This window comes from Salvelinus alpinus, chromosome 22 (assembly GCF_045679555.1).
Source record: "Salvelinus alpinus chromosome 22, SLU_Salpinus.1, whole genome shotgun sequence".
NCBI classification, from domain to species: domain Eukaryota; kingdom Metazoa; phylum Chordata; class Actinopteri; order Salmoniformes; family Salmonidae; genus Salvelinus; species Salvelinus alpinus.
In genome coordinates, this window is record NC_092107.1 from 4885825 (window position 1) to 4901083 (window position 15259).

At 44.4% G+C, this 15259-nt stretch overlaps 2 protein-coding genes across 8 annotated transcripts in view; both read left to right on the forward strand.

The window, feature by feature from the left end:
* Positions 1 to 143: 143 nt before the first annotated feature.
* On the forward strand, positions 144 to 3842 carry LOC139548842 (putative nuclease HARBI1). Of its 6 annotated transcripts, XM_071358735.1 has the most exons (11): positions 144 to 510; positions 790 to 860; positions 948 to 1124; positions 1215 to 1276; positions 1359 to 1445; positions 1533 to 1574; positions 1643 to 1816; positions 1896 to 1931; positions 2030 to 2584; positions 2866 to 2977; positions 3072 to 3842. In XM_071358735.1, the coding sequence occupies exons 1-8, from the start codon at positions 353 to 355 to the stop codon at positions 1929 to 1931; spliced, it is 807 nt and encodes a 268-aa protein (XP_071214836.1). In that variant the 5' UTR covers positions 144 to 352; the 3' UTR covers positions 2030 to 2584; positions 2866 to 2977; positions 3072 to 3842. The 6 variants fall into 6 exon arrangements, with proteins under 6 accessions (XP_071214836.1, XP_071214835.1, XP_071214834.1 ...); XM_071358734.1 differs by having other exon boundaries at positions 1643 to 1931; positions 2030 to 2769; XM_071358733.1 differs by having other exon boundaries at positions 1643 to 1931.
* Positions 3843 to 6975: 3133 nt separating this feature from the next.
* LOC139548843 (vacuolar protein sorting-associated protein 53 homolog) overlaps positions 6976 to 15259 on the forward strand; it is a 30690-nt gene continuing 22406 nt past the window's right edge. For both annotated transcript variants that reach the window (XM_071358736.1, XM_071358737.1), the window contains exons 1-4: positions 6976 to 7535; positions 8075 to 8155; positions 9986 to 10035; positions 10121 to 10187. In XM_071358736.1, the coding sequence (XP_071214837.1) occupies positions 7446 to 7535; positions 8075 to 8155; positions 9986 to 10035; positions 10121 to 10187 (288 nt within the window). In that variant the 5' untranslated portion in view covers positions 6976 to 7445. The remainder of the gene's footprint in view (positions 7536 to 8074; positions 8156 to 9985; positions 10036 to 10120; positions 10188 to 15259) is intronic.

Here is a 15259-nt window from a genome sequence, read left to right on the forward strand (position 1 = left end):
CTTTGCCTCACGATGGTTTGATCCACTGCCAGTTCTTTAGCTGGCAAGGTAATAGAGGGTTCGTATCTACTGTCCGAAAGGCACATGTACGTAACTGACGTGAGGTTAATCCAGTCAATCCATAGCAGGGGCCTGTTGCACAAAAGTAGAATTAAGACATCCGGGATAAATGACTCAGCTGAGCTCAATGAAGCCAAAACATGTGCGTCCAGGCTTAATTGGTTGCACAAAGACCAAGCCAGGATGAGCAGACACGGATTCATTAAGCCAGGTGAAACCAATCCTGGATAGGTGCGCGCTCACGGCTCACTCAAATAGACCCCGCCACAGATCACAGATTAACTGATTTACCATGGCAACTAGAGCCGCGTACTTTTCCCCGTCGGAAGCACAAATCCTCATGGAGGCATACGAGGAGGTAAAAGATATAATTAAGAAGAAAGGCAACACCGCCACAGTGATAAAGCAAAGAGAAAAAGCGTGGCAAAGTATTGCAGACCGCCTGAATGCGTAAGTAGTGCACAATTACACACTCACCGCTCCGCTGAAACATCACAATTACAATTCAAATATTTAATTCACATCTCCAAAAATGCAGTTGTACTGTAATTATGAAACGGTTAAATTTTTAATTGAAATGCACTGCAGATATGAGTGAAATTGTGTAAAGTAACTCCATCACACTGTATAAAGCTATGATAAATTTTTTGATATTTTTACTGAAAACAAGACAAAAATACCAAGTAATTTTTTGCAGTGTGACTCCATTAAATGTGTGTGTGTGTGTAGATTAAACATGAACGGGCCAAAACGGACATGGCAGCAGGTCAAAATCAAATACAAGAACATTCTGCAGAATGGTATGGTCCCTGACTAATATTTAACAAAGCACAAGCATATATTGTACCCAGAAGGTGCCTGCTCACACATTGTCTGTACTGTTTTAGCAGTGAAAAAGAATACCCACAGACAAGGCACGGGTGGTGGGTCACCAAAGGCTGACCTTACCCCAGCAGAGGACATGGCCTTGGAGCTAAATAAAGGCAGGCCCGTCTTAGAGGGGATCCCTGGGGGGAAAGAGACGAGCATAGGTTCCTCCCAAGATGCCACCCGCTTCATTCAAGGTATGTCCTTCCATCTCTACATGGGATACAACCACATTCATATTGAATCAATTTGGACTGTCTGACTTTGGTTTACCTATTGCCTTGCAGTGTCTGGCAGCACTGTGTTCCTGTTAGAGCCACCAGCACAAGCACCAGACGATGCTGATCCAGTGAGTACTCCATCAAAGGCATACTGTAGGCCTGGCATGTCTTGTCTACTAGCTTCAATATGAATCCGATTAAATGTGATAGGGTGAAGGCCCCAGTGCAGCAGCAACAGCACATGATGGAGACGATGATGAGGAGGAGACCATCTCTCTGGATTCCAGAAGGCATGAGGTATCATGTTAAGACTGTGAAAGTACTATTTACTCTACAATGGTGAGGAGTCCTCATCAAAATCAAAAAATCTAATTTCTTTTACAGGACCCAGATGCTATACAGTGGGAAAACCAGCCTGGCAACATAGTGCGTATTAATAAAAGGACACCACATCCTGCCAAATTCCAGCTGCGCTAATTGTATTGTGTTCACAGAGCTCACAAGCTATCAGAAAGTTGTATGGCAACCACCTCCGGCGCCAAATAGAACTGGCAGACATAGACATTCAGTACAAGAAGAAAAAGATGGAAAATCTTGCACTGGAGTCCGAAATAAAAAAGAGGACAATTAGGAAACTGGACCTTGAAATAAAAAAACTTGAGAGGGAGGTGAGATATGCCTTCAATGTACACTGTATGCTAACTGTAACACAAATGTATTAATCATTATTTTTCTTTCCTCCCCCAGCTCCAAGAAGATGACACAGCTCAAAATAAAAATTAGGTATATTCTCGTAAAGTCAAGTGAGCCATGACATATGAGCTCTTATTGTGAGCACACAGGACGGTGGCATCTTTCTAAGGTTTTTTTTATTTTCCCAGCAATCAGTACAACCAAGTCATCGTTATAAGGCATCGCCCTCTTTTGCCCACCCCCCCAGCACCAGGTGTGGCCACTAGCCTATATGAAGGCCCAAAATTGTGTGTTCCTTTCTGCTCTGACAATGGCATGCCCATTCGTGCGAGATGTGGTGGATGAAGAAGCACTTGTGCTGAGGAGAGCCTTCAGGCGAGAAAGGGTCTTCAGGGACCGGTTGGACCCACTGGCCTTCCCTGATGACCATCTATATGAAAGATACAGGTTTTCTGCAGATGGCATCAGGTATCTATGCAGACTACTGGGTCCCAGGATTAAGCACCGCACTGCACGGAGCCATGCACTGAGTGTGGAGCAAATGGTTTGTGTGGCCTTGCGCTTTTTTGCTAGTGGAGCCTTCCTGTACTCAGTGGGGGATGCAGAACAGCTGAACAAGGCCACAATTTGCCGCACAATAAGGAGTGTGTGTCTGGCTATCAAAGCATTAGCAGATGTCTTCATCTCCTTCCCTGGCCACAGAAGACTCTGTGACATCAAAGAGGAGTTCTATAGGATTGCAGGTAAGAGGATCTACAAATTACAGGACAACTGTTAACACATAGTAGGATACTCATTACTTTGTGTGACAGGTTTCCCCAATGTCATTGGTGCAGTGGACTGCACACACATAAGGATAAAAGCCCCCTCAGGTGCCCATGAGGCCGATTTTGTGAATAGGAAATCCTTTCACAGCATTAATGTTCAGGTGAACATAACTTTTTGATATTGTCCATTGACGAACACTCTGCATTGCCAGTGATGTGCATTGATTGGTGTAATATTCCTCATCTTATGATTTCAGATGGTCTGCAATGCTGACTGTGTGATCAGCAATGTTGTGGCAAAATGGCCTGGCTCAGTCCATGACTCCAGAATCTTTCGGGCCTCTGAAATCTATCAGTGCCTATCACAAGGTAAGCCACACAACCCCTATTTATAACCATCATGGCTGTGTCAAGAATATCACTGTGTTTATGAGGTAGTAATGATGAGATTTTGTGTTGACAGGTGAATTCTCTGGTGTGTTGCTGGGAGACAGGGGGTATGGCTGCCAGCCTTTTCTCCTGACACCTTTCACAGACCCCCAGGAAGCACAGCAGGCCTACAACCATGCCCATGCCAGGACCAGGGCCAGAGTTGAAATGACCTTTGGCCTCCTGAAGGCACGCTTTCACTGCCTTCACAAATTAAGGGTCAGCCCTGTTAGGGCATGTGATATTACCGTGGCTTGTGCTGTCCTCCACAATGTGGCCTGCCTGAGGAAGGAGAGGGCCCCCAGAGTGCCACCAGCCATGGACTGGGACAATCCGGCAATCTTCCCTGATGACGACAGTGGTCGGCTGCTGAGGGACCAATATGCGTTGAATTATTTTAGTTAGTATGTGTGCTTTCAATTTTGGTTAAATATGTCCTGCGGTGGCAGAGGAATTTGTTTTTTTTTGGGTTCGTTTTTTGACGAATTTGGCCTCTTATGATGTTTGTGCGGTATACTGTGTGTAATACAAGGCTGCAGGGAGGCTACTGCATCCATTCATTTGTCTGTTCAGTTGATGTGTATGGATTTGTCCTGCATTTATTTTAGTGTGCAGACATGCAGGGTGTGTTATATACAGACCTTTGAATGTGTATGTATCATTTTGTATAATATGCTTGGATTCTGTGCTTTCCATCTTGTAGAGTCACTGTGACTTCAGTTTCGAAAGGAGCTGATGGTTTACCTGCTTTGTTTTGTCCTTATTCAATAAAGGAACATAATGTTACACATTGTGTTTTTATATTCATATGGAATGTGTATTTGTTTATATGACAGAGTACTAGGGCCACACTGAAGAAAAAGGATAAAGTCATACATTTATGAGGCTGGTTCTTTCTGCAGAAAAGCTACATATTGTTTTTACAGTTTTGATACTTATGACAATGTGATACTTAATATTCTGGCACATCAGCATGTCTTTGTTTATGAAACCATACTGAAGTACAATTTCACGAAATGCCCCACATCTGTCATTTTAACAACTGTCCTCCTTTAAAACAACTGGTTACAATATTATGACTTGTGTTTTTTTCCCCTCTGTGGCCCTAATATTCTATCATTTTATATATAGCCTTATAGTCTATGGGAAACTGTAAATTATCTAATGATAGCAACATCATCTAAAAATCATTTTTTATCCAAAATCATTGAAATTAATGATCACAAACGTTTAAATAATAACAGTGGGTCTAGTTATATGTGATAACAATGTATAGTGAGCAGTGAAATAACTATTGGTTTCCATTTGTGGTGACTGCTGACTGACATTAGGGATGAGATTAAATAGATCCTGGAATTTAGCCTGGTCTGGAGCAGGCTAGCTCCACAGAATAAATCTCCATGGTAATTTATACCATAACATATCCTCCTGCCCCCTATCCATCTTTAGTGCAACCGGATTACGGATCAATTGAGCCAGGATCACCAAGATATCCTGGCTTAATCCCTTATCCTAGTTTTGTGCAACAGGCCCCAGGTCTGATAGATGGGGTTTCACAATGTCTCAAACGTACACACTGTTGTAGTTATTGAAGTAACCATCATGATCTCTCCTTAGATGTCATCCCTAACTCTGACTTCCTGAAGGAAAGGCTGTCATCATTGATAGGTAACTATGGAGATGGTTATCATTAACAAACTATAGTTATGTTGATGTAATAACTGTGGTACTAATGGTTTACACTACCCAACACATTGCTGCTTCCATACAGTTCATGAGGACCAACATTCCAGATGTTTTTGGAGACATGGAGACATGACGTCCTTTCCTCTCACCATACGGAAAGACCAGAGGATCAACATTGGACATTGGCAGCTGGCATCAGCTCACGGTAAAATCAAATTTTATGTCACATGCTTCATAGACAAAAGGTGTAGACTAACAGTGAAATGCTTACTTACAGGTCCTTTTCCAACAATGCAGAGTTAAAGATAAGATCAAATAAAAAATATAAATAGTGACATGAGGAATAAATGCCCAGTGAATAATGAATAGAAATAAAGAGTAGAAATAACATGGCTATATACAGGGAGTACCAGTACCTAGTCGGTGTGCAGGGGTACGTAATCGAGGTAGCTATGTACTGTACACACAGTGCCTTCAGAAAGTATTCAGACCCCTTGACTTTTTCCACATTTTGTTACGTTACAGCCTTATTCTAAAATTGAATAAATATTTTTTTTCCCCTCATCAATCAACACACAATACCCCATGATGAAAAAGCAAAAACAGTTTTTTAGATTTGTTTTCTCATAAAAAACAACAACACTGAAATATGTATTCAGACCCTTTACTCTGTACTTTGTTGAAGCACCTTTGGCAGAGATTACAGCATTGATTCTCCTTGGTATGATGCTACAAGCTTGGCACACCTGTATTTGGGGAGTTTCTCCCATTCTTCTCTGCAGATCCTCTCAAACTCTGTCAAGTTGTCTGGGGAGCGTCGCTGCACAGCCATTTTCAGGTCTCTCCAGAGATGTTTGATCTGGTTTAAGTCCGGGCTCTGGCTGTGCCACTCAAGGACATTCAGAGACTTGTCCCGAAGCCATTCCTGCGTTGTCTTGGTTGTGTGCTGAGGGTCGTTGTCATGTTGGAAGGTGAACCTTCGACACATTCTGAGGTCCTGAGTGCTCTGGAGCAGGTTTTCATCAAGGATCTTTCTGTACTTTGCTCCGTTCATATTTCCCTCAATCCTGACTATTCTCCCAGTCCCTGCCGCTGAAAAACATCCCCACAGCATGATGCTGCCACCACCATGCTTCCCCATAGGGATGGTGCCAGGTGTCCTCCAGATGTGACGCTTGGCATCCAGGCCAAATAATTCAATCTTGGTTTCATCAGACCAGAGAATCTTGTTTCTCATGGTCTGAGAGTCGTTTGGGTGCCCTTTGGCAAACTCCAAGCTGGCTGACATGTGCCTTTTACTATGGAGTAGCTTCCGTCTGGCCACTCTACCATAAAGGCCTGATTGGTGGAGTGCTGCAGAGATGGTTGTCCTTCTGGAAGGTTCTCCCATCTTCACAGAGGAACTCTGGAGCTCTTTCAGAGAGACCATCGGGGTCTTGGTCACCTCACTGACCAAAGCCCTTCTCCCCCCATTTGCTCAGTTTGGCAGGGCGGCCAGCTCTAGGAAGAGCCCAAATTCCTCACACTTCCCTAACTCACGGCTGTCCTGTTGACTTGTACCAGAACGTGGCCCTTCTCTCTTCCACATGATACCTGATGTATAACAATAACATGCATTCCCCTCTATCCCTCAGTACCGTGAACAAGGATATTTCATATTTCAGGTTTAGAAGTCAGAACCCATCAATGGCCATACTCTTGGCTGCAGAGTGGCTGGAAGGCGTGAGGCCAGACAGGGTAGTCATCTGCTCTGACTCCCGTGCAGCGCTAATGAGATTAAATTAATTTGTGTTTCGGAGCAGACTGGATGTATTGTTTGAGGTTTTGCTGTGCTTGTATAGGGTGAGACAGATGGGGATATTTGTGATGTTCCTCTGCATACCAGCTCATGTGGGAGTAGAGGTGAATGAGGAGGTGGATGTTATCGCCAAGCAGACTCTTAAACATCCTAATGTTGAGATGGAATTGTCAATCAGTAAAACAGAAGCTAAGGGGTTGATAAAAACAGTGGTTAAAAACAAATGACAAGAGTTGTGGAAAAGGAAGGGAAAGTGAAGACAAAAAAAAGGGGAAAGGGAAAGGGGGATACCTAGTCAGTTGTACAACTGAATGTATTCAATTGAAATGTTACTTCCACATTTAACCCAACTCCTCTGAATCAGAGGTGAGAAATGCATGGTTGTTGATTGCCTTAATCGACATCCACGTCATCTGCGCCCGGTATTAGAGTCAGGAAAAGGTGGGGGCAGGGAGGGTCCTCAGGCGGAGGGAGAAGGGAGGAAAGTGTAATAACAAATCTGAGATTGGGACACAGAGGCTCAATAGTACATTGAAATTGATGGGGAAACATCGGACTGGGAGGCGCGATCAGTGTCAGGAGGAGAAGAGACAGTGAAACACGTTCTAATTCAGTGCCAGAAATATGGGAGGGAAAGAGAGCGATTGTTATTAGATTTGAGGTGTAATGGGGTTGAAGAGCCAAGATTAAGTGCACTGTGGGGAAATCTTCAGGGGATGTAGGATTTAATTATGTATTTAGTTTCCTTAGGAAGACGATAATATTGGGTAGGATGTAGACCTTCCCTGTCTCTGGTCCACGCTCCAATCCAGTTAGTGACGGTAATACACCTTAATTGCCAAACGCCACTTAAAATCCACAGAAGAAGAAGAAGGTGAAGGAAGTGACCTGCCTCGGCTTTCTGCGGTAGTTTGCTAGCTGTGCATGATGATGGAGGAGGAAGAATTGGAATTTGCGGAGGATTTGGAGGCTATTTTGCACCTTACTCCAGAGGTGCAGTTGGCCATCGAGCAGGTAATCATGTGCTAAGAAGGATACGTTTCTTATCTACAATGAAAATGGTAGTCTGTATTCAGGCATGAGCTAGATAGCTTACCTAACGTTAGCTGTGTTGCTATCCTAGTTAGCTACTAACGTTAGCTATTTTTAATACATGTCAACAGTCATCATATTGTCAGTGTATAGTTTTGTATTTCTAGATAACTTAGTTAGCAGACTAGCTAGCTTTGTACAACAACATCACCCTACCCTTAGTAAAAGCCAGACAGGTTGCCACCACCTTGCCTGTCATCGAAACTCTGACACTTAACGTTACTGTAGCTAGCTAGCTAGTTACAGTGTAAGATAATTATCTGAAAATGTCATTAGTGAAATGCATGAAATCAGCCTTCTTTATTGAAGGCTGTTGTTGATTCTAATTAATTAGGTAAACTGTTTGTTAGGCTAGCTACATAGATAGTAACGTTAGCTAGCTATTAACCACTGTATAGGCTAGCTGTTAAGCAATGAAGAACCAACAACGTATTCATTGAGTCATATTTTTTATGCCTTAGGTTTTCCCCAGTCAAGACCCATTGGACAGAGCAGATTTTAATGCTGTGGAATACATCAATACATTGTTTCCCACTGAGCAGGTAAGACTAGAGTCCATCACTTCATAGAAACTAAAGTCATTTTATGTTACACCGAGGCTCTAATCTTGGATACTTCTTCTGTGATCCTAAGCTATATGATTTCATACCTATGTTGTTACATGATAATAAAAAGTTATAGTCTAGCACCTGGCTGACACCAAACTTGAAGTCTTCCTGACTTCAGTCTGGAAAGGGACTCCCTAAAAACACGGCACTTAAATACAGTTACGACCGGAAGTGACTTTTCTTAGCAGGTTAGGCGAGCATTTTCCCTAACCCATTTCCTAACCTTTTTTTTAAATTATATATTTTTTATTATTATTTTTAAATAAATGTATTTTTAATTTGAATTTTTACCCCTTTTTCTCCCCAATTTCGTGGTATCCAATTGGTAGGTAGTTACACTCATCGCTGCAACTCCCATACGGACTCGGGAGAGGTGAAGAGCTGTGTGTCTTTCGAAACACAACCCAACCAAGCCGCACTGCTTCTTGACACAATGCCCACTTAACCCATAAGCCAGCTGCACCAATGTGTTGGAGGAAACACCGTATACCTGGCGCCGCCACAGGAGTTGCTGGTACGCGATGGGACAAGGACATCCCTGCTGGCCAAATCCTCCCCTAACCTAGACGACGCTGGGCCAATTGTGCCGCTCCATGGGTCTCCCGGTCGCAGCCAGCTGTGACAGAGCCTGGACTTGAACCCAGAATCTCTAGTGGCACAGCCTTAGACCACTGCGCCACTCGGGAGGCCCCTTTTCCTAACCTTAACCGAATTATCCTAACCTGCTGCGTAAATTCTCCTAACCTCCTATGAAAAAGTCACTTACGGTCATAGCTGTATCGAAGTGGCGTGTTTATAGGGAATCTCGCCTGGAAAGGCTCCTTGATGTTGTAGGCACGCTCTGTCGATATACTGATTAAGGGGATTCGATTAAGCTGCCCTGTGTTGAACCTGGCTATGGCCTGCCATGTGACTGTGCAAAGTGGCTGAGCGAGGCGCGCCCTGCTCGTATCAAACAGACCTTTGTTTTGCTAGGCCATACACATTTTATTAAATGTTTCCAGATTACATTTTTTGAAAAGTGAGGCAAACAAGTGAACATTTGTCATGTTGTCAACAAGGCAGCATGATGCATCGTTTCCATACAATATGGTTCACATTTTCCCAAAAATTTCATTGGTAAGGCAGATCAAGTATTTTTATCAAAATCAATTGCTTTTGAGAGAACCAATCAAAGCTCAAGTAAATTTTTGTGTGAATATGGCACCAACCAACTGACTAATGTGAACAGACCAGAGTCACAGCTCTCCCTCGCTGTGTACTACGTGAGTCTCGTCAGCCAGGGGGAAAAAGTAAGGCCATACAAATGTAAAAATCTGAAAAATTGCACAATCATACCAAAAATATTGTCCTCAAGCTGCCAGTAAAGAGATGCACAACTTCCTCTCGGATTATGGCTGAACTTTCTCTTTTAGCCTCCCCACGATGCTAAAATCTCTTGATTCGGTGTCAAAATAAAGATCCTATAGTATTTTAAAAAGTGTCTACTTATTTTTCTTTAGGTGCTTGCTCACCTTCACCTTTCAAAAAATGAAATTCATTAAACATTTTGTGAAATGTATATGGCCTAGCAAAACAAAGGTCTGATTGACCTAGTCGAAAGTAATAATCATGTAGACATGCCCAGTAGGTGGCGCTGCCTGCGTACCTTTGTAACATTAGAAAAGGATCCTTCATCATCCAAATTGGTCCATGCAACTTGGTGTTATGTGGGGGAGTAGATTTTGGTCAATTGATAATCATGATACCCCTGTTTCCTCACAGTCACTGGCAAATATAGACGATGTGGTCAACAAGATCCGTCTGAAGATTCGGTGAGTGACCTCATTGTGTTGTTTTGGTTGAAGTTTTTTTAAAGATGAGTTTGACAATATTATTGATTTTGTGTGTGTGTTTCAGGCGTCTGGATGACAACATCAGGACGGTGGTGAGAGGTCAGACCAACGTGGGCCAGGATGGCAGACAGGTGAGTGAGGGGACCGTCTGGGATTACTTTTCAGTGTGTTGTTATTGGTTAATTTTCCTAGAAACTGCCCCTGACTGTGTGTAAATACTTTGGTTGTTGGTTGGTTGTTATTAATGAGCTAATTAAGGACTAAGCTGTGTGCATGTGTAAACTCATGTTTGGAAGGGAGGGTAATGTGTGTGTGTGTGTGGCAGGCAGGCAGGCAGTGTTTTGTTATGTTTGGCTTTAAGCACTGGGCTCAGCGACAGCATGTTTTGACAGATGAATAGCAGTAGCAGTTTACTGTGAGACACAGTAGGGCCTTTTGGTGACGAGAGAGACAGGCCAGTCAGTCTACACTGGCGGGCCCCCACAGAGGGTTGACTTTGGGGCTACAAGACTGTAGCATGTTGCTGCTGCTTCAGTCTCACACTGACTATACACACACACACACACACACATCACCCCTCCAACAGATTGGTTGAGATGATGTTTTACAACCTTTTCCCCAGGATTAGTCTTTCTAACCCAGACAAATATGTTTGTGCTCCTTTTTCTGTTTCTCTGTCCTCACTAATACCATGGAAAAGGACAGGATGAGTCAGAACCATCTCATTCCCTACTGTTAGAACTACTGCTGTCTTAAAGGAAAAGATTACCCTTCATTATTCAGGGATTACATTTGGACTTGTGGTTTGGTGTCCCGCCAGAAAGTCAGGAAAAACCATTGATTTAACGCAGACCCTCGCTCTGTCAGGGAACTGTGGTTTTGAGGCGTGACACCTGATGGGGGAGCTGTTTCTGTGTGTGTGTGTTGCGTGTTTCTGGGATGGTGGTCCCGTCCTGCTGTTTCCACTGGATTATCAGAAGTGTTCTGGACAGAATCCATTAACCCATGAGGTTGGTAGGCACGGCAAGCATGACACTGTACTGTACCGTTGGGTTTCTGGTCTTGTGGTCTCGTAGCCGAGGCCCACTGAACCATCCACATCTCCCAAAGAGCTGTTGGAAAATCCTATTTGCAGACAGAAATGTGGAGAGGTGTTCATTACAGCCAGAGATGGAGACAGAGAAGAGGAGAGCGGGATTTGATTTAGCTCGCCTGGGGCTCTAGTTTGGCAGAGTGTGTCCGAAGGTGCCAAATACACCTACTTAATTGAGCGCTCCTAATGACAAAGAAAGGGAACAGAAAAAGAACTGAAGTGGAGAAGGACTGTTAATATTTCCCTTGTATTTAGTCTGTAGGGGCGGCAGACTGGCAGTGATCAGCAGGGTGAGGATGGAGGTGTCTGCTTCAGATGCCCAATCCCCAGGCAAGGGGTAGATGGAATCAGAATGCCAGGGATATTGGGTGTATGTATGTTGGTGTAGGTGCATATCAGAGTCTTAGAACTAGGAGGGGGCTCTTTGATGTTGTTGATTGATGGAATGAATTACATGCACACACACATTCCATTCAGTCTTCTCTTCCTTGTATAAACAGTTCTGACTGGTTTGTTGTTGTTCGCCAGCTCTTCTACTAAGCAGCTGTCAAAAGCAGCTACAAGTGGTTTGTCTGTCCAGCCTATCGTCATGGTAACATGGACCAGAAGGCCAAACATGTCTCACTCACTGCAGTTTAAACTGACTGAATCCCAAGTCAACTCTAGTTGTTTCCATTCCTCGCCATTCTCTTTAGTCTTTACAATCTCAGAGTGAACAATTTATAAGTGATTCATAATTTGCTCTCAGACTTACTGTTGTTCTCCTGAGTATGATACTTTGCAGCCAAAACTAAAAGGGGAAGTTATTTCTGCCCTGAGGAAATTGATGAATTGTTCTCGACAAGCTTATTGTGGGTGCATGGAGTCAGTATGGGAGAGTGAGTTGCGGAGGCTCGGTTTTGGGGGAGGGTGGGGAAAGGAGGATACCTAGTCAGTTGTCCAACTGAATGTATTCAACTGAAATGTGTCTTCTGCATTTAACCCAACCCCTCTGAATCAGAGAGGTGCGGGGGGCTGCCTTAATTGACTTTTGACTTTTTTTTTTTTTTTTTTTAACTAGGGAAGTCAGTTAAGAACAAATTCTTATTTACAATGACGGCCTTCCCCGGCCGAACCCTGACGACGCTGGGCCAATTGTGCGCCACCCAATCATGGCCAGATGTGATGCAGCCTGGATTCGAATCAGGGACTGCAGTGACACCTCTTGCACTTAGATGCAGTGCCTTAGACCACTGCGCCACTCGGGAGCCCCATCCTGAGTGGCGCCCAGGGACATCCACGTCTTCGACGCCCGGGGAACAGAGTTAAACTTCCTTGCTCAGGCAGGGGCAGAACGACAGATTTTTACCTTGTCAGCTCTGGGATTCGATCCAGCAACCTTATGGTTACTGCCCCAACGTTCTAGTCACTAGGCTAGAGAGGCCCATTCACAAACCAAACATTTGTTATCAATTACACGTAGCCTAGCCATTCATGCCAGAAAATGTTAACAGCATTGAGCTTGCATAGCTCAGTCACCATAGCCATTATTCAGCTATGCACCAAACTTTTCCCATGTGCAGCTTGATGTCCCCACATGGTCAGGTCAGCTGTGGGGCTTTATGGTCGTCAACGAGGCAGCGGGTGGGGTTCCGGCCGGCCGTCATGTGCATGGGTTATGGCTATTGTGTGTGTGTGTATGTGTCCATGCAAATGTCTTACGTGTGTGTGTGTGTGTGTGTGTGTGTGTGTGTGTGTGTGTGTGTGTGTGTGTGTGTGTGTGTGTGTGTGTGTGTGTGTGTGTGTGTGTGTGTGTGTGTGTGTGTGTGTGTGTGTGTGTGTTACTGTAGCTCCTAGCATCTGGATGTACTTATTAGGAACACTGAGACGGAATGGGAACCTCCTTGAGAAGAAAACATAACATAAATATTTAATCTAAACTCAGGAAGGGAAGTTTACTGCTTCAAGTTGGGTTCTCTGCTCTTTCATCTGCTGTGTATCCCTTCCTGTCTTTTCTTTGTTTCTCGGTTTTTCATACAATATACTTTATTGTCCACTTTTTTTTCTTTAATTTTTCTTCTTTTTTTTACCCCCTTTTCTCCCCAATTTCGTGGTATCCAAATTGTTAGTAATTACTATCTTGTCTCATCGCTACAACTCCCGTACGGGCTCGGGAGAGACGAAGGTCGAAAGCCATGCGTCTTCCGAAACACAACCCAACCAAGCCGCACTGCTTCTTAACACAGCGCGCCTCCAACCTGGAAGCCAGCCGCACCAATGTGTCGGAGGAAACACCGTGCACCTGGCTACCTTGGTTAGCGCGCACTGCGCCCGGCCCGCCACAGGAGTCACTGGTGCGTGATGAGACAAGGATATCCCTACCGGCCAAACCCTCCCTAACACGGACGACGCTAGGCCAATTGTGCGTCGCCCCACGGACCTCCCGGTCGCGGCCGGCTGCGACAGAGCCTGGGCGCGAACCCAGAGTCTCTGGTGGCACAGCTAGCGCTGCAGTGCCCTAGACCACTGCGCCACCCGGGAGGCCCCTTTATTGTCCACTTACATGGAAATTCATTTTGTGACCTAAGTATACAAAACACAATATATTACATGCAGTACGGAAAACTCTCGATTACCCTCTTCCTCTCTCTTGCTTTCTCTTTCTCATTCTCTGTTTGATGTTGCTGTTGCCTGTTCCCCAAAACAATATGAACATATCCTTTAACACTGGGTTAATGTGATGGTTACCATGTAATTTGGACACACGTGTGGCCCACCCAACCACAGAAATAGATTGACTAGAATGGACATGCCCATACAAACCAATGCTCATTCTATTTCTATGGACCAAGCATCCAGCTGTTTACACTGGATTCTCAATGGCTTTGCCCTCTCCTGTAATAAACCAGAACATATTTCTGTCCTTGTTATCATGGAGTACTTAGTTCAGACAATTGGCTACTTATTGTTGCCTCGCCTGTTTGCTTTCTAAACAAATGTGTGTGATTGTTCAGCTTGGTACATATGAAGAATGCCTTGTATACTGTTTATTGCATGTTCAATATGTCTTCATTCACTATTTCAGGGGGACCGAGTGGCACTGCATTGCAGTGCTAGAGGCGCCACTACAGACCCGGGTTCGATTCCGGGCTGTATCACAACTGGCCGTTATTGGGAGTCCCATAGGGCGGTGCACAATTAGCCCAGCATCGTCCGGGTTTGGCCGGGGTAGACCGTCATTGTAAATAAGAATTTGTTCTAACTCACTTTGCTTAGTTAAATAAATAATAAATGTACAACCTAGGCTTACCCCATAAACTACAGGGTCTGTGGATAGGAGGAATGCGTGACTTGTCATTGTGGGATACATCCACATCTCTTCATATCTGTCAGTGAAGAAACCCCCCTCTAACCGCCCCCTGCCTTCCCCTCCTCCTCCAAAAATCCCCAAATAGAGTCCACATGTGTGGCAGACAGTGCTCTATTTCTGCAGGGTTGAAATGTGGCCTCTCTCCGTCTGGGACTGGGATGGAACAGGGGATGGATGTGGGCGTAGTAGAGATAGCGATCTCAGCCAGGCAGAAGTGTGCTGGGCTGTGGTCTCCCCACTTTCCCGATGCTCAGACGCTTTGGCGATTAGGCTAAATGAGCAGCTTCTCCAGTCTAATTCTTTATCAAGGTCTTCAGACTATGGGGTCTACTTGGTGTGTGTGTCTGTGTGTGTTCTTGGTATTGGTTGTTTGATTGGGCCTCAGGTTGTTGTGAATGAGGGGCTTTGGAATTAGGATTCTGGTGGGTTCTTAAGGTGGTTAGAGGTAGTTTGTCTCTAGGGGCCTGTTTGAATCAAAATAACATCCTTCCTCCCTCCCTCCCTGAGGTATTCAAAGATCTGAGAGGGTTGGATTGGTGGAAGCAGTTACGGTTGAGACCTTGCTTTCACTTATTTAATCAGGTATAGATCAGTCAATGGTAAGCTCAAGGAAGTAAGGCGGAAAGGAGGCATTTTGTAAAGTATTCAAAGTATGTTAATGGTCCTGGCTAGTGGCAACCCTCAACAGGTCATGACCGACCAAGGTTCTCAGCTTCCTGCCCCTGACTTTCCTCACTTTTTCCTGGTAACAGATGGACTAC

What these genes read in the sequence shown, in the direction of transcription:
- LOC139548842 (XM_071358731.1), top strand. Translation starts at nt 2,113, where the DNA reads ATGAAGGCCCAAAATTGTGTGTTCCTTTCTGCTCTGACAATGGCATGC. An exon ending in GGAGTTCTATAGGATTGCAG is followed by an intron (nt 2,585 to 2,653) that starts GTAAGAGGATCT and finishes TTTGTGTGACAG; the next exon opens with GTTTCCCCAATGTCATTGGT. An exon ending in TTCACAGCATTAATGTTCAG is followed by an intron (nt 2,770 to 2,865) that starts GTGAACATAACT and finishes TTATGATTTCAG; the next exon opens with ATGGTCTGCAATGCTGACTG.